Source organism: Hippichthys cyanospilos, chromosome 20, assembly GCF_059441005.1.
Source record: "Hippichthys cyanospilos isolate Australia breed blue-spotted pipefish chromosome 20, RoL_Hcya_1.0, whole genome shotgun sequence".
Taxonomy (NCBI): Eukaryota; Metazoa; Chordata; class Actinopteri; order Syngnathiformes; family Syngnathidae; genus Hippichthys; species Hippichthys cyanospilos.
The window spans coordinates 7684535-7702752 of record NC_142388.1 but is presented as its reverse complement, the minus strand read 5'-3'; the positions used below and the strand labels follow the sequence as shown (position 1 = coordinate 7702752).

Genomic DNA, 18218 nt, shown 5'->3' with positions numbered 1-18218 from the left:
TTACAGTATTTTTGGACGTTTTTAGAAGTTGTGCAACTCTTTTTTTTTTTTTTTTTAAATAAATAAGCAAAACCTGGGTCAAAACGTCCCAGGAATATTTCTGCTGTTTCTAATATGAGAAATAAGGAATCACAACCTTTGTTAAGACTCAAATTAAAACACTACACGCAATTTTAAGTGAGTGGCATATGCGTTTATACTAAATAGTTGAGATCCAATTACGTTGAACAGAAACGTATTTAGTATATTTAATCGTATATCGTTTTTTTCTGTCAATACATAACAATATAGAAATAACTTAATACATTGTGAGACAGATTTAGATTAAGATGTGAATGAAGATTTTATTTTTGTTGTTTCAAAATGTGCAGCAGGTGGGTATCTGAAAAGTAACACATACAAATTAAAGAGTTAAGACAATTGGGCCTTGTGGAGTGACAAAATTTTATTTTATATCGTTTTGATGAGTACAGTGAGCAATTACATACACAGACAGCACAGGCTGGAAACAAATGTTAACAATCAATATCCTCTGTTTGATTTGTCCTGTTGGTCCAAGAGCGTCTGTTGAAGACCAACTTTGGCATCCTTAAAATCTTCATTGAGCGTTAAAGCTTGTTGGAAATCCTTAACAGCATTGTCCAAGAAACCTGTAAGACATTAAGAGTGGAAGAAGATGATAGTTTTAAAAACATTTGTAGTTTTCCACAGGAGCTTTTGCTATTTAAATGCACAGCTCCATCTAGTGTCCTTAAGAATTCAAGGGTGTTGAATGACGTAAAGATTTAAAACGTTATCTTATATTTCAAGTGTTATGAAACTACAATTTTGTGGTGTTTTTATTTGATGAAAAATTTTATAAACATTTATCTGACTGATTATTCCGTATTATAATCCACACGAAGAACAGTCAGCATATTAACGTTTCTTTATTAAGGCGAACACGACATTCCATGGTGTTGCTTCTTTATTTTTGTATACATATTTATATATCACAATTTGTTAATATTTAAATTGCAGTCTACTGTATTTATGCTATGCACAGCAAAACAGCACTTTAGTTTAAAATGAGACGGTGTTTTTTTACAATCGGACAATATAAACTAAGACACGTGCACTAAAGTTGTTTCTAAATAGTTGTAGTTAAGCCAGAACGACAAAAATTGTTAATTTTAATAGTTTTAATGTACAGTACACTGCGAATCTGCGACCTTTTGTGAGGATAAGCTCTAAAAATTGGATTGTTGTACAGTACAATAAATTTATTTTGTATACGTTGCCGGAAACGGGAAATGCACGCATTGCACATTAACGATAATTTGCCAAACAAGAACCGAAAGTAAATTTATGGCTGGAAGTGTCTGTCCTTACCCAGTCTATAATGTATTAGTCCCCTGTTATAGAACGCAACTTCAAATTTTTCGTCGGCCTTTATTGCTGAAGTATAATCCTCGACCGCTTCGTCAAAATCCACCCTAAAATACTTTATTTGCCCGCGGTTGTTGTAGGCAGTTGCCAAACAAGAGGCTTCACAATCCCTGCAAAAAAAAAGGTGACAGCGTTTTACTCCCGATTACTCCGTCTCTAAGTCTCCACTCTTCTTAATAGACAACAAATAACAACCTCGAATGAACGCAGGATGAAATAAAAGAGTCGTAAAGTTCTTCAGCTCTTTTGAAATTTTGTTTTTTAAACTCTGCGTTTGCATTTTGTAATATTTGTTTGGAGTCGTCCGCCATTTTGTCAGGATATGACGTCGTCCAATAGCACGCAGTTCCGTTTCTAGTGGGTGTGGCTTGTACTTCCGAATATCCTATTGTGCTGAATTTTGGCCATTATGAAAATTTGTTAAATTTGTGTAAATGTCACAGATTGTAAATAAATAAATAATATATATATATATATATATATATATATATATATATATATATATATATATATATACATATATATATATATATATATATATATATATATATATATATATATATATATATATATATATATATATATATATATATATATATATATATATATATATATATATAAATAAATGCTTCCCTAGCTCATTTCATTCAACAATTTTCTCAATATCTTTTTTTTTTGCAAGGAAATGGAGCTTATCCCATCAAACTCAACTTTACACCAGCACTGAGTGGGAATTGATGTCACACTGCTGTCACGGAAGTCACGAAGTTGAACCACTGCATGGTCAGTTACCAGGTTTGGATTCGTTTTAATCCAATAATTTTCTCACAGATCATGTGGGACAAGAGGTAAAGCCAGAAATGATCATTAGCCAATCACATGGGTTTATTTTTATTCCAGACAATTTCTTTCCTGCTTATTATCATTAGGATCTATAGGAAGCAGGGTGTGATCCAGACCACACCCTGGTCTGGCCTCCAATTAATCATAGGTGACATGTAGACAAACGACCATTCATGTTTCGTTTTGTTAGTTTTTATTGCAATTTTTCCTTAGTTTTCATTGCGAAGAACACAGCTGTAAGGGTGAAAGTGGTACCTCAACAATGCAGGGTCATTGGGTGGTCGCTTCCCTTTTGTGCCTCATTTATCCCCACACTGTGTGAAATCCAAATAGCCACATGTTTGACTCACAGCCTTGTAACGTAAGTACTGTTGTTTTTGCTATGTGAAAGGGCATATTTGCCCTGTAATGTCACAAGAAGCATTCTGCACAGGTTTGTAAATAATTCATGAAAATTAAATAAAACTTACTATGTATAAACTCGCTATGTATAATCCTGTCACATTCACTGTGTGATGCATTTTATTTTCCTTTCAATCCCCCACTTTGTTACAATGACCTATTTTTTTTCTGGCTCGACTTCTACTTAAGCGAAGGATTTACTTGGAAGACATGAAAACAGCCACGTGAATTTGAAGTAAATGTCGTCTGGCGCGCAGCTCAGGAACTGACACCGATGCGCAATGCCTTCAATGTGTCTCTGTGCTGCGGTATGTAGTTTACTGACTGGGAGACTTGACACAAAGTGTTCAAGTCCAAGCGCACCCCGGGCAACCATACATCACGCACCTCCAGTCAGTCAGTCGGCCGGTTAGTCTTATAGGGGAATTCCTCGTGAGGGTGACTGGAGTTCATCTTTCATTATCTGCTTTTTTTCATTTTGTTTTTTAATATGATACTATCGATGATATGCAGTACAAACTGAAGTGCAGCAGGTAGTCTGAAAACAACACATTTTTATTATTTCGATTTTCTCTTCAAAACTATAATAATACAACGCCATGTGTGCGGAAAGGATGAGTAGTTTTACTTTATTTTCGTTGTGTTATACAGTTAGCTTCACCCTATGAGTGTGCGGTTTTAAGTATGGATTTGGTAAACTTAGAGGTGCAACAATTAAGATTCAAAAGCGAAGATTGAATGACTTACTTTTTATAATCAATTGATCATTTCCTAAAATTTAATCTACATTTTTTTTACAAGTCTTCCGAATTTCAGCCTCTTTGGCGACTGGATTGGTGGACGGATGGACAATCAATTGATAGACCGGAAAAAAATTAAGTGTCCCTCATGGGCACCGGTAGAAATGGTGCCAAAGTACATGTTTTTTTTTTTCCAATATATTTGGAGTCTTTTCTTTCCTCTTAAAGGCAATGCGCTTACTGGAATTCGTCGCTTGGAATCTTGACGCGTCTTTTCCACTTCGCAATGACGTGTCAGTCACATTCGTCTTCTCCCTCCCACAGACACAGCAGCAGCGGCCTCGCCTTCCATGTGTGGTAACCATGAAAGCCCGCGAGGTGGCAAATAAACAACGCAGCTGTCTAGTAAAAGAGCAGACACGAGTAGACTGGAGGTAAATGTTGACTCGCGAGGGCGCAAACAGAAGACGCTCTGTGCCCGGCTTACTCTTTGGCAAACAAGCCAAACTTTCCCGGGGATCACCTTTGACCCCGGAATGTTACCTACATACAAGGCAATGAAAGCGCGGGATGATGAAAATGAGAACTTGTTGTGGTTTTTAGCAGATGAGTGCATCATCACATTAAAAATCTAAAGGCTGAAAACAGATCACTTTAAAACTGTTAACTATTTAATTAAATTCATTTAACTATTAATAATGATTTCATTACATTTTCGGGTAAGACGTTCTCATTACCCTGAAAACACTTCTTTTGTTTACAACTAAAACAAAGAAAAGTGAAATTGTAGGATTTTTGTTACTTTAAAACTTGATGTACAATTAAAAAAAATAAACATAGGGGGTGTTTTAAAATTTTATTTAACTTTTATCTCATTCATTGCCAGCCCAGTATTTTTATTTTATTTTTATTTTTTTTACGTCTATAGCCGTCAATGGCAGTGAATGATTTGATCGATCTTCTGCAAAATGGCAGATTAATACAAATAATGCATTTTTATCTTTAGATGCCAACAATATACAGTATATTGTGTGTCCAATATTAACAATAGTATGTTTATCTGGCCATTTTATTAGCCACATAAGTAGAATTATTAACTAATTCACTGCCAGCCCAGTAAAAAATGGACCCTGGAAGCTTCCTGAACTTTTTGTTAAAATGCTACAACAAAGATATGTTTTGTAAAACAAAAAAACACCAAAAAGTCAGTCAGTGCTCGGTCCATGTATTTTTTAGGGCTTCATGTTGTAAAGTACACATCAAACAAACAGATTTAATTGATGATCCGATGTAACGATGGTTTTACCCGGTATTTACTTTGTTTTATATATATATATATATATATATATATATATATATATATATATATATATATATATATATATATATATATATATATATATATATATATATATATATATATATATATATATATATGATTCTAATATAGAATCATATGATTCTATAGTCCCACTTAAGATGTCATTCAAGCTCGATGAGCTGCATGCATGCAATGAGTATGGATATGCAGTACCGTGACGTTCGTTGGATAAAATTCACCCAAATCTTTTAAATTAAGAATGTTTCGTCTGATACTATTCAATCAATCGGTTGTACTTACTCAATTTCTTGTTGCATCCAATAACAGTTATGCCTTGATATCCTCATTTCATGCTTTAAAGAGACCAAATAGTCCTGTTGTTCTAGTTATCATTTTTTCTTTATTCAAACAAAAGATACAATGTATACATCAACTCATGATATCGATCGATCAGTTTTAATATCTATTTAAAAATATAATACATTTAGCATTAAAGTAATACAGTTTAAATGCAAATATGTATAACAATCGACTGCATTTTCGTGATATTTAAACAAAAATAGAACAAAGCATAAAACAGTATATACACAATATGCACCTGTGTGCAGTTGAGGTCACAAAATGTTTTGCAGATTTGGATTGTCCATGGTGTTTCAGTCAAGATTACTGTGGGACACTGTCATTTAAGACAGCAGACATCATTGTAGATGCGATTGGTTTCTCGACGGTCCGTGACAGTCTACTGCATGCTTGACATCTATCTATCCAGCAGCTATGGAGCAGCACATGTGCGCATTGCAGCAGTCCATGTCTCCGACACCCACTGGCAGCCTGTGCAAATAAATGGAAAGGGTCACGCTGTGTGGTTGCCGGGAAGGTGTTTTACGGCCCGCCCGCATCAACACTCACCCCTTTGTCGAGCGTCACACGCGGCCCAGTGCCTCGTCGAGACGGTCTATTCTCCCTGCGAGATCAGCTAGTGTTCTCCGAGTCAAGGGGTCACTCTTTGCAAACATAATCAAATGTCTGTGTCAACTGTGTCAGCATCAACGTGCGCATAGTCATTTATCAGGCCGGTTTATATAAAGCACTCAAGCGCTTCTAGCTAGCGGCTAATTATTTAATAGACACAGAGCCCGAGCCACCGATAAACACTAGCACAAGTGCCATCTGCCAATGTCAATTAAGTTGTTTGTTAGCTCCCTGAATTTACATCCTGTACGTGATTTTGGAGCAATGTTTAAATAAATCATGACTAAACAAATAAATAAATAAAAGCATACCATTAGGGAGAACATATATTTGTTAAAGTAAAGTTTCCTGCCAAAGTGACAAAGCAGGTTTTTTGCTTTTTCATGTCACGCTGCAGCGGGGTTATAAAATCAAGAATAGGCATTTGTCCCAATGTCTTTCAAGGTAGACTTGACTACAGCACTGGACACATTTCTATTTTCTTTAGCCATCCATCACTCCATGAATAATTTATCAATCACGTAATGTCAATGCATACTTCCATTCACCCATCAATTCTCTTTCCATATTCATGGTAGATAACATGGTATGTTTACTAATTTTGTGGCCGGTACAGGACACTTGCGTTGTTTATAAAAAGAAGGATATGCCTGGCAGTGATCTGCTGCATGGCGGTCTGTGTCTGCTTTTGGAAAGCCAGTCTGGCTTCACACTTGCAAGGGTCCGCCACCACCTCCAACTTTGTCTCTTGATCACAAGAAAAAAAAGACACCGGCTGGTGTTGTCACGCAGTACAATGCATGTCATGGTTGTCAAGTTTATATTCACTAGAGTGAAATATTGAAGCTTACGTTTCAGAGAGCATGTTTTTTGGTCGGCATTCAAGATGTAACCGGTACGGCACTTGCAGTAATAGGTGGCAACGTTGTTGACACAAATGTGTTCGCAGTCGTTTCCGTTGGCACAGGGGTCCAGACCTAGGTTGGGATGAAACGATGGGCGAGCAAGGATTAATTTGCGGACATGCGTAAAATGCAGTATGTTTTAGACTGAGCGAGTTTTCTGGGGGAAGCCTTGTCTTTAAAATTTCTTTTGTATTAATTCTGCAGTTCGATTCGGGTTCTAGTGCTGACATCTGCAGTCCAAGGGGTTCGGATTTTTCTTTTGAAATTTATTATGGGTTTCAATTGCGTAGAACATCCCCGTTAGACTGTAGGTGCCTCCCACCGCGCTACTAGAACCAGGGTTAATGGTTCAAGGTTTTGCGAGTCCGTCTTTGTCCTACCACACAGCGTCTCCCGAAACTTGGAGGTGAGCTTCTCAATAACGCCATAGGTCTCCACGTAGAAGACGTGGTCCTCCAGAGGCAAGCTGGCCATCTGTTTCAGAGAAGCCATGTCCGCACGATCCACCCCGACAGCGTAGATCTCAATGCCGTCGGCGCGGGCCGCGGCGGAGATCTCCTCCACGTGGTCCTGAGGTCTCCCGTCCGTCACGATGATGGCCACTTTCGCAATGTTCCGAGAGTGAGGCCTGGCTCCGGACTCTTCGGTGAAGGCTTCATTCACAGCGGTTCTGATGGCCAGGCCCGTCATGGTGCCTGCGGCCAAGGGCTCGATACGGGAGATGGCCTTCTTCATGTCGGGCTTGTTGAAGTGGTCTTTTAGCAGGAACTCGATCTTAACTGTGCTGGCGTAGTTGACCACGGCCACTCTGGTGGCGTCCGCGCCAACCGCCAAGGTGTCCACCATGAGCTCCAGGAACGTCTTGACCTTATCGAAATCGCTCGGGCGGATGCTACGTGAGCTGTCGATGATGAAGACCAGGTCCAGGAGGCGGCTCGTGCACTGAGTATCTGGTGACTCTGGTGATTAGCATGGCAACATTACGGCTAACTCAGCATTACACGACAGTTCTTGGCTCTGACAGAAGCATTGTGCATGCGACAGTGGTAAGAGTGACACATCGAACCATGAGGAACACGACTGACTTTTTGTCCTGTTTGAGATGCACAGAGAACATTCTGGCTTTGTGCATCATCTCCAGAAGATTGTCAAATGATACAGGTGCCTGCATTCATTCATTTCACATTGGTCTTATCCTTTCATCCTGAATGAAAAGGATACCAGACAAGAAATACAACAAAGATGTCACTTGTTAAGATGGACTTGGGATTCTTGTTCCTCGCAGTCACGTATGCAAATCCATCAATGAAACGACGACGGACGTCTTTGCTCCCATTCTCCATGAATCAGTGACAACGGATACCTAACATTTGCACTTGTTATTTCTTGAACTGTTTTGTGAACCATTCAAGGCCCGCTTGTGCAGTAAAAAGTCTTTCATTAGCATCTGGAGGGATTATAGCTGCAAATGTCATCAGAGGACAAGTGGCTTTATATGATGGAAAATGTGAGCAAGTGATAATGCTATTGAAGTTTTGTTAGGGGTTTGTGCAAGTTCAAAATGTCATTTTTTTATCTTACTCATTCACTTCTATTAAGATTTTTTGTTTACGCCTCCCAATAATTCATTTCATAATACAGGGCAAGGATGCAACTGTGATTAATGCATGTAAATATTTTGTTTATGAAGTCATTTCTTCCTGTTCTTTCTTCAAATTGCAACATCAACAGTGGGTGTGGCTTGCATATGCTGCTAGTTTTCATTGGTCTATTAGGGAGTTATGAGTGAGCACTACGAATGAGGCCTAGCAACAAGATCTGAAAATAGAAGCAATCATTAATCTGAATCGTGTGTCTAGTATATTAGGTAAACGGTTTTGTCTCATTTTTTAAAATGACCTTAATCAATAATCATTTTTTATCCGTGCAATTCATAATGGCTGGTGAAGAGAAATTGGAATGAAGTTTCAATGACCACTGCTGTTTTTCCAATGACATAACCTTCCAAAAACGTCAGCATTTCTGAAATATATCATTTCATTGGATCACACTTAGTACATAATATTATTGGATATGCGTAAGGAGTCAGCATTAACTGCTTAACTATAGTACAAATGCAGAAAAAAATAAGCTTTAATCATTAAGCAAACCTGACTGGTAATAATCTACCTGTCTTCACAGGACTGATGGTGGTGGTGGAGCCGCTTTGGGTACTGACCGGCACTGGAGTGGTGGTCTCTACTGGTCTTGCTGCTGGCGTAGTGGTCGTTGGTGGCAGAGTCGGTGCCATAGTTGGCGCCATAGTTGGCGCCATAGTTGGCGCCGTTGTTAACGACCGAGTAGGAGGGATGGTAGGCGGGTGCAAAAGTGGTTTAGTCGCCATTGTGGGTGCTGATTTAGTCGGACACGGGCCTTTCGGGTAATAATGGCCTTTGTTTTTATGGAGTGGCTGGTGCACCACAGGTGGGGCGGGACCTTTGTAAACATGGGGCACCTGTGGTACCAGTGGCCCTTTGAATTTGTGCTGATAAGGCCAGACAGGGACTGAGGGTCTGTGGTAAGTCACTGGAGGAGATAGAGGAAAAGGTCGATACACTACCGGTGGAGGGATCCTTGGTGGCTGGTAGTGGTAGTGATACCCTCCTCTATACGTGTAGTCACCTCTGTGAACTACAGGGCCACCAAAGAGGAGATCATTAGTAGGTCAAAAGGAAGTTGACACGGTGTACACCAAAGCCGCATTTCCACCGAACGGTGCAGTTATCACGGTACGGTTTAACCGGTTTCATCTTAATCAGTCATGTGTTTCCAAAGAGCCGCGTAAAGATGACGATGTAATGCTGTAATCGGAATCCCAACAAAAGCGCTCCGGGAAATCGTACTGATCAGATATTTGTCATCGAAATGCTAAGTGATGTCTACGAAACGGAAATGTTCATGGTGGGATCGTTTACTTCAGTTTGCCGCAGCACGCTTCAGATTGGTAACATATTTTGGGACGATGAGGCACACTGTATTTAAAGGTGCAGTCTCAACAACCAAGTCTATTTTTTAAAATTCCCATACATACTTCGGGTTATTTTGCACCTTGGTGCGCATTCGGGAAACAAACTAGGACAGCAAATAACACAAATTTGATCCAGTTACAATTCTAAATGTTGCCTTATTGTAATTTTATTTTTGCTTATATATTGACAAATGTAAAGTTCCATATTTTTGGACTATAATGACAAACTGGAAAGCCAACATCAATACATAAAGTGGATCTGATTATAAGGCACATTATTATATTTGAGAAAATTAATTTTAAGCGCACCTTGTTATCTAAAAAGTATGCTAAATTTCAATCACAGTTGCATCTCAACTGTGAGGTATACGGCGAAATATACTACTGTAAATGTCTATCAATTGACTATTTTGGCATCTTTTACAAAGAAAACTATGAAATTGATTGTTTATCAATATTGTTTATGATTTAAAGTTGACTTTTTAGTTGAAATGCCGAAAAACGTGGACCATACCAGACTGAACTGACCTGGAGTGTAAGGTGGAAATGAGGCTTTAGTAACTTTCAGTGACATAAACAGTACTGTGCAAAAACCTTATTCCACCAAAAGCATTGTTTAAATAATCTTTTTAACAAGTACAGGTGGTCACTATGACTTTGCTAATGGTGGCCTAAGAGTTTTGCCGCTAAAATAAATCAAAGTAAATCATAATTTAAAGAATTGTTTCTTTGTGTTTGTGTGCTAGCAGGATTACTTTAACCCTAATTTTCAATTTCTAAGTGGAGGAGTAGAATATGGACAAAGATGCTTTCCAGTAATCCAGCTAACGCACAAAGAATCTTAGTGAAGATAACAACCACTTTCTTTTAAGAACAAAGATTAGTGAAATTAGGAACGGATGTAGTTGGGTTGTTTGCAACAAGCCAAGATTTAACATTGCTTGTCACAAAACAATACTGTCCAATAAACTGCATTTATTTCTAATACAGCATTTTTGTTGCAAAAATGTGTAAAATCGGATGCTTTTGATTGGACAGCGATGAAAAGTAAAATGCATGCCTTACACACGGCGTTCCTATTTTAGTTTTTCTTTAGAGCAGTGCAATAGTGGGTACACTGTTATTTTTTGACAATCTCTCATAAAGCTTAAGGATGTAAACTTTCAGAAAGGTCACTGGCCATGATCAGATAATATGCTAACGAAAGTAATGTGCACAATTTTTTCAAATTACCAATGAATGTGTTGCAATTTTAAATTAAAATTAAAATTTTTGACAGATAAAAATGACTACCTTTATAATTCCTTAAACCCATTTAGCATAGTGCAGCGATGTATAAAATTGCATCATTGGCCAGCTAAAGCATCATCAAACATTTTTTTTTTAAATCGTAAAATGAAATAAATCACTTTCCCTAAAGAGAGAGTTGAACCTACTTTCCGGGTTGAGCGTTCTCGCGGGTGGTCGTCCGTAGGTTCTGCCCTGTACAAAGCTCTGCCCGTTGAGCTGGTAGGTGGCCAACACGTCGCCCAGCATTAAGGGGGTGCCGCACACGAGACCCCACAGCCAATACTTCATCATCACCATCATCCCCGTTGACAACTGGCACTGCTGGTCTCTTCTCCTCTCCTCTCGGGGTCCCGAAGCTCCTCATATGAGGAGGCCCAAGGCCAACACGTCACAAATAGGTTTGGGTTGGGGGCTGGGTCACATGACCTCCTGACCTTTGTGAAGGATGGCATGCGGGGTGGTCGAGCTAAAAGAAGCACGTTCTCAAATGATCTATAAATTCTGAGAAGGAAGGTCACATCAAGTTCATACAATTATCAAACTTGATACTCTCATTTACAGCACAGTTAACTACACATTTGGGTGAAAATAGTCAAAAGAACTACTGTACATATTTCTCAACTGTTTATTGAAGCCAAAGTTGGTATCATGAAATGGAAGAAAAGAAGCATAGTTAAGTCATGGGAGGGCATGCAACAACAAATGTTTCACGACAGATGTGTTGATGTCAGGCTGGTGGCAAAGCAGCTTTCTTCTTCCCTCCCCCCCCTCGTACACAACTGGAAAACTAGCTGGCAGCAGAGTGCGATGTGAACATCTGAGCTGGTGGTGGTAATGGTCGTGAACCACAGCAAAGCTAAATAAATACACCCAAAAATATTGCTGTGGCCTGCTTCCCAAAAACTGAGATGCAACTGTTTGAAGTCATGGAAAGGCGCGACGATTAAGGAGTTACAATAAGTGGATTGTCAGTCTACATGAGTTTGATGCTGGATTGTTGACTGCGTTTGATTGAAACGTTAAATGAAGGAAAAAGGCTGGCGTCTTTCATTGGATTTTTTTTCCATCTTTGCACAAAATATATACAGTAGATAAGAGGCGGAGAAGGTTAGTGAAGGAATGTAGAAATGCGTTTGGCGGAAGGTGTTGTCCACAGTGGGCTGGTCCTTAAGAGGGCATGTAAGGCGGGGGAGGGTCTTTATCGGGCATGTTTACTGCCATCTCGTAGGTGGGAAGATCCGCCTGTGTGAGAGGAAAGAAGAAAGACAATTACAGGTCAAGTCAGTTACTGAATTGATTCTGCTAATTTCTTAAATTAGTGGTACTTAAATGGGGGACTTTTCACGTATGTGGGTCACAGGAACAGTATACTTCTCTTCTCGATTTAAGAGCAAATCAATTGGAACGTGACAACTTATTGCCGTCATCGACATTGCTGTCACTGTCAGACTCCAACTCAAAATAATGACTTCTGTTATGTTTTTATTTATTTTTAATGTATGCACTGAACAGGAGGAAGCTCTCCTATGTTGCTGCACGGAGCACAGTGACAATAAATGGCATTCATAAGTCAAAAAGTCTAATTTGAGAGTTCACAAGCAAATTATTATATTTTTTCACAGTTTGTTTATTAATGAGCTTTAATATCATTATAATCATTATAATCTTCCTCTCTTTAATGCATTGTTTGTGTGCATTGCTATCAAGATAGTTGTCAAAACCCAAGCGTCCCTCTGAGGAAAATATACGTCAGCTGATGTTGCTCCCAAGTATAGTTAAGTCGGATTGTGTGGAATTGGCATGACCCCTGCTGGTGCGTTCGGCACATAACACTTTACAAAGACATAAATGTGCACGAAATTGGATACAGTATAAAGGCACAATCTAATAAAAGCTTGAATAATAATAATAATAATAATAATAATAATAATAATACTTTAGAGAAGTTTTGGGAGGCTGCATTTGTGATTTTTGCACATTTTGCAGCATATTAAATAAATAAATGAGGGAGTGTACGCCCACATCTCTACACAACTATGAATCTTGCAAAAAGCGAGCCATACGCCATTTTCTGATTGGCTGTCTATTCTTGGGTTACACCAATGGGCTGCTCCTTCAAAGGGAATGAAGTTGAGCAGGTTTCCAAGGTTACTAAATGTTGTTTGGTTCAGTGTACTGTTCATCGTAAATGGATCGGTAGGCAGCTCCCTCTAATTTGTCAGATGTTCTCTTGGGGGAAAAAAAAGGAACAATTACTGTCATTAGCACTACATCAGCTACGGGCTGTCGGCCCAGCAGGCATCTGCCTGCTGTGCTAAATGCTCAGTCCAGCACTGATAACAGATGACACGGTAGAGGTAATTACAGCTACCTGGAGCTGATTCTCAAAGGAGAGGAAGACAGAGACATTCGGTTTGTTCCTGTTGTTGATGTACTTGTAGCAGTTCCACACACAGTTCATCAAGTATGCCTGCAAAAAAGAAAACAAAAAAAAAATCCAACCAAACACCTATCGAATATGGCTCGGACGGATAGATGGAGTTTTACCTTGAGAACAATGAGGAAGGTGAAGAGGACTAGCACAAAGAAAAACAGGAAGCGAGGGTCCAGAGACTGGAGGTTATCTTTGTACGGGAAATCCGGCTGAGGAAATGGTTGTAAAATCATTCGGTTAAAGGGAGTGGACCAGTTGAGTCATTTGTGTTATGTAATCATCTACTAATTTAAGCTGAAAGAAGGACGAATACAGCAAACTAAAGCAACAAAACACCTAATTTTTTTTACAAACATTCGGGTTAATATCCATCAGGTTGTGCACTAACCAGCTGGTCCAGGTACTCCTGTATCCTCGGCAGGTAGGTGAGAGAACTGCAGGCCACCAGACAACTTAAAGCAAAGTCAAACATCTGGTAGCAGAAGAACGGGATGAGGAGCCCGCTGCGATGCTGGAAACAAAAGAAGAGGCATTAAAATCATCTTTTTTTCATGCTGAAAAACAAAACCATAATTATTGGAAGTTTTCAGGCAGGCTTAATAAATGTGCACGTACAGTAATGGCGCCATACAGCAACATAGCACTGATAGTGACCATCAGCAGAGAAATGGCCAATCCGGCACCGGCATTACCTGGTAGAATACAAGCAAAATAATTATTTTAGTGCACATTTAACAGTTTTTTTCCACAAATTTATTCAGCTACGGTGCATAAATAAAATAATCATCATTATCATAAGATGGCTAATGTTAACTGTGTTTCCCCAAAAATGACCCAAAGGATAATTTGCTGACTAAATATTATATAACATGATGCCGGTTGTAATGCTGTATAATAATTCACTTTAGTGCAGGGCATACTTAAGCTGCATTAAAATTTGATCCTGCATAAAAAGGCATGCTCTTTTCCTACCATGTATTCATGGCCTGCAAGTGGGTTTTCAAACATTAACTTTATTTTCTGACTTCACTACAGCACTGGGTTATTGATCTACGACACCATGTTGCAATTTGAGTTCAAATCTGGGTCACAATGCCACATAAATGAAACTGGGTTGTAAACAGGGTGTCATACACTCACACTGACTTGGTATTGAAAAAAAAAATCAGCATGTTAACCCATAAATCCTTATTTAACCTTAGAAAAGCATCTTAAGTCCAGACCTGAACAATTTGTGTGATTTAATCCTGCTTTCAACCTAATCAAAATTGCATTTCAAGAAATCTTCTCGACTTTGTTGTATCTTAAAAATATCTCATTTTAACCTACCCGACATTCTGTCAGATGTCAAGTAATGGTCAATAACTGCATACTGTAAGTTGACAGAGGGAATGCTCTCTGGATGGGTCGCCGCAACTGTTAGCAGGATTCCCATCAACAAGTTGATTACCTGTCAAGAAGGAATACAAATGATCATCAACCTCACCAATATGCCTTTCATGATTGGTTTTTCCATTCTTACCCTTAAAATAAATGACTTACAGATGAATTGATTCATGCTCATGCAACAAAGACTCTCCATAACTTCCACTAACAACCCAGACTAATCTAACATGCTTAGCGCCTTTCAGTCAATATCTGCTGTGCATTTTTTTTCGACATAAAAATTGTGCCGTCAAAAAAGGTTTGGTTTTCATGTTCAACTCACTAGCTGCGACGCTAATTGACCTACATATAACTTAGTTCGAGATCAGCAGTTATCATTCTATGATGGATAATGGTTGTTCTGATAGTACTTTCTAAACCAAGTCAATGTTAACAGTGCCTTTGGAACGGCAACGATTAAGTGTGCTAAAATTTCCAAAGCAGCAAGCTAACGTTAGCACTTGCGGCTAACATGACATTCAAACACGATTTGGGATTCAAGGGCATTTTCGGAGCGATAACATATCGCTGAGTAGGAGTTGATGTGTATTCACTTGGACGTCTGTTACAATGACAAGACAGTTCACACTACTAGTTTAGAACATTAGCTTTTAGTCTTTTTACGCACCATATACCATGTACCGAGGATGATCGACCCCGTCCGAACGTGGCAACATCCACAGCATCTTGTGCTGTACAACTTGTCTCGACTGAGTTTAAAGTGCTGCATTCCCCCCTGCAGAGTTGGCGGAGAATCCGCAAATAAGTTTCCAAATGTTCTACAATCACGCAAAAGAAAGATCGTCTTCCCTTGACGATCTGAACTTCCACGTCTCTTCAGATGAAAACAAACACCCGGAAGTAGATAAAATTATGGCATGCCAGGAAGGTCAAAAGTGATTGTTGTAGATTCATTCAGAATGCGAAGCGTTGTATCACACCGCTTAAATTGAGTCCAATGAAAAGCATTACACCGGGTTTAGTAATAGTATCCCCTACAACGTAGGACAGACCTAAAACAGAAAATGGCAACAGAGAATACTGTAGAGATGTGGAAATTGCAAATGACCCGAGCAAGGCTGTAAAAGCGACGCTTTTGTGAACCTTTTAATTGTAGGAATTCCCGCATTGTCAGAAAAAAATGCAGGAAAAAAATCTGATTAGTCGGTATGAATTTGACTATGTTTGCTGCCACGCAATATCTTTCAGAGTTGCTAAAAATAGATTATTATTATTATTGCATTGTTACATTTATATATTGTTTTTATATTCATGCAGAGTACTTTGTTACAACCGCAGCTATTGTTAAGTTGCTATTTTAATATGTAATGTACAAATCCGATGCAGTTGAAGCATGGCACGTACAAAGATTTGCTTCCAGGGTGCAGCATCATAAGGAAACCATTAAACAAATGAAGATACGAACGAAGCCTATTTTTCCTCGAAAGCCGAAGATAGAGACGTTAAACGTATGCGTTTGAAATGATACACGTTAGCTTTGCAGCTTTATTTACTAAACAGTTTACAAAAATATACAACTGTGATATTTTTTTGCCCAGGGCCCGGAGATGTGGAATATTTTTTTAATATTCCTCAAAACACGTGTTAATTTTATGAAGATATGAATACAAAAAAGCACAGTTAACATTTAACGTATAACGTGTATCCAAATGCATCCCTACCGCGAACAAGGTGAAACCATGATAGAAAAGAGAAAATTCGACTTCCGGTGGTGATACGCGAACGCAACACTGGCACCCTGATGGAACATGAATGAGAAGCTTAGTTTGTTTATTTAGCTGACCCAGCTAGCATGCTCATATGGGTGCTATGCTTGCCAGATTTATACCATTCAAGACGTCAAAATAGCTGTGAGGAAAGCGCAACTTAAAAGTAAATATCTGGTGACCGCAATTTTGAACGGTATTCCTAAATGAGCTGAACTAGCTGCAGAGAGGCCTTTGAATCCGCGGTGTTTGGGTGAGCCACAACCCGGGGATTAAGGTGAGAATATCGTGCAGGAACATTTGAGACGAGATTGTTCATCCGATATACATCTAACTGGGAGATAACCATGTCACACACGGGACCCCCTCCCCGATGGCGGAATTGTCCCAGAAGAGGACAACCAGTCGCAGGTGAGAAACCGAGCTCCAAAATTACACTATTAGCATTATTTACATTACATTGTATGTATCTTGTGTTATCGTCACACAATATGAAATATATCGTTTAAGTCTGCTGCTTGCAAGCGTGTTCATGTTTTTCCTCCCAGAACTAAGATTACATTGGGATTCTCTTTTAAAATATTAAAATAAAACATTGAGCTGCACTGCATGTTATGATCACAACATGCTAACATTAGCGAGCAGTGTTGCGTTTGTAAAACTGGGAATTTTTTAATAATTATTCCCAGGCACATCAAAAGCAGCGTTTTGGCCCAACTGAAGTTTATTTAAATAATTTCAAGGCATAACGTTGTTTATTGTCTTTTGCTGCTTTACTACAGTAGTTGCTATGAGAAAGTCGCAGGGATATCCATCTATCACGTGTCAAAACAAACCAAGTCTACGCATGCGCACAGAGGATTAGCGGGAGGCGCTGTTCTCTGCAGTCTTAGTTTATATATTAAATTAAATTAGGAACTATGGAAGAAGTATTGTATCAATAGAAGTATAATTAATCTGCTGTTATTAAACCTCAATTCACCGTGCAGGAAATATCACAAGTCAAGTCATGTCAATTTATTTACTCACCACGGTGTCTCAAAGGGTTTCACGAGTGTTAGGGTTAAAACCTCATAGAGAACATCACAAATTCACAACAGCATCCCCTGAAAAAAGTCACAAATTCTTCAAACTATCAATGGTGGCCTCTATAGTTCATACGATAGGTTTATAGTAATTGTGAGGCTTCTACAATGTTTACATGATAACTCATCTCTTTTCTATGTTTGTTTGTATAAATGCAAATTTGACAAGTTTTGGCTCCAAAAAACTGCGAGTCAGATATTCTAATCAACTGTCCACCATGTTGCTCCTCTTTTTTTTGTCTTTCTCCAGGTAAATTCCTTCCTATGAAAACTATGCTGGGCCCCAGATATGATGACCAAGTTGCAGAGGAGAACAGATTTTACCCAAACATGCTGTCTAACTACTTGAAGAGTTTAAATGTAAGAAACTTCTGAATTAAAACTATTTACTTTTATCTCTTAAACAAAATGTCACGTAACATTTTTTTTATACCTTTTAAGGTGAAAATGGGTTTGCTCGTGGATTTGACGAACACAACTCGCTTCTACGATCGCAATGACATTGAAAAGGAAGGAATCAAATATGTTAAACTACAGTGTAAAGGGTATGTGATAATCATTACATTTTCTTTGATTTTTTTTAATGTTTATATGTGCCCTGAAATTGGCTGATGAACAATCTAGTGTCAACTGGATAGT

General features: G+C 38.7%; 4 protein-coding genes across 4 annotated transcripts in view; 1 reads left to right on the top strand and 3 right to left on the bottom strand.

Annotated features, from left to right (window-relative positions):
* Nucleotides 1–324: 324 nt before the first annotated feature.
* On the bottom strand, nucleotides 325–1750 carry ttc32 (tetratricopeptide repeat domain 32). Its single transcript, XM_088403635.1, has 3 exons — nucleotides 1624–1750; nucleotides 1372–1538; nucleotides 325–650 (listed from the first exon to the last, which is right to left on the bottom strand). Exons 1-3 carry the CDS (start codon nucleotides 1737–1739, stop codon nucleotides 523–525), a joined length of 411 nt encoding a protein of 136 aa, XP_088259761.1. The 5' UTR covers nucleotides 1740–1750; the 3' UTR covers nucleotides 325–522.
* A 3907-nt stretch (nucleotides 1751–5657) lies between these two features.
* Nucleotides 5658–11196, bottom strand: LOC148407165 (uncharacterized). Its single transcript, XM_088403688.1, has 6 exons — nucleotides 11055–11196; nucleotides 8781–9281; nucleotides 6992–7570; nucleotides 6558–6683; nucleotides 6355–6453; nucleotides 5658–5713 (listed from the first exon to the last, which is right to left on the bottom strand). The coding sequence occupies exons 1-6, from the start codon at nucleotides 11194–11196 to the stop codon at nucleotides 5658–5660; spliced, it is 1503 nt and encodes a 500-aa protein (XP_088259814.1).
* A 321-nt stretch (nucleotides 11197–11517) lies between these two features.
* On the bottom strand, nucleotides 11518–15624 carry laptm4a (lysosomal protein transmembrane 4 alpha). Its single transcript, XM_088403615.1, has 7 exons — nucleotides 15396–15624; nucleotides 14672–14792; nucleotides 13958–14034; nucleotides 13731–13853; nucleotides 13456–13551; nucleotides 13280–13378; nucleotides 11518–12150 (listed from the first exon to the last, which is right to left on the bottom strand). Exons 1-7 carry the CDS (start codon nucleotides 15495–15497, stop codon nucleotides 12076–12078), a joined length of 693 nt encoding a protein of 230 aa, XP_088259741.1. The 5' UTR covers nucleotides 15498–15624; the 3' UTR covers nucleotides 11518–12075.
* Nucleotides 15625–16497: 873 nt separating this feature from the next.
* rngtt (RNA guanylyltransferase and 5'-phosphatase) overlaps nucleotides 16498–18218 on the top strand; it is a 63831-nt gene continuing 62110 nt past the window's right edge. The window contains exons 1-3 of the mRNA XM_088403614.1: nucleotides 16498–16905; nucleotides 17830–17939; nucleotides 18021–18124. Coding sequence (XP_088259740.1) covers nucleotides 16842–16905; nucleotides 17830–17939; nucleotides 18021–18124 — 278 coding nt within the window. The 5' untranslated portion in view covers nucleotides 16498–16841. The remainder of the gene's footprint in view (nucleotides 16906–17829; nucleotides 17940–18020; nucleotides 18125–18218) is intronic.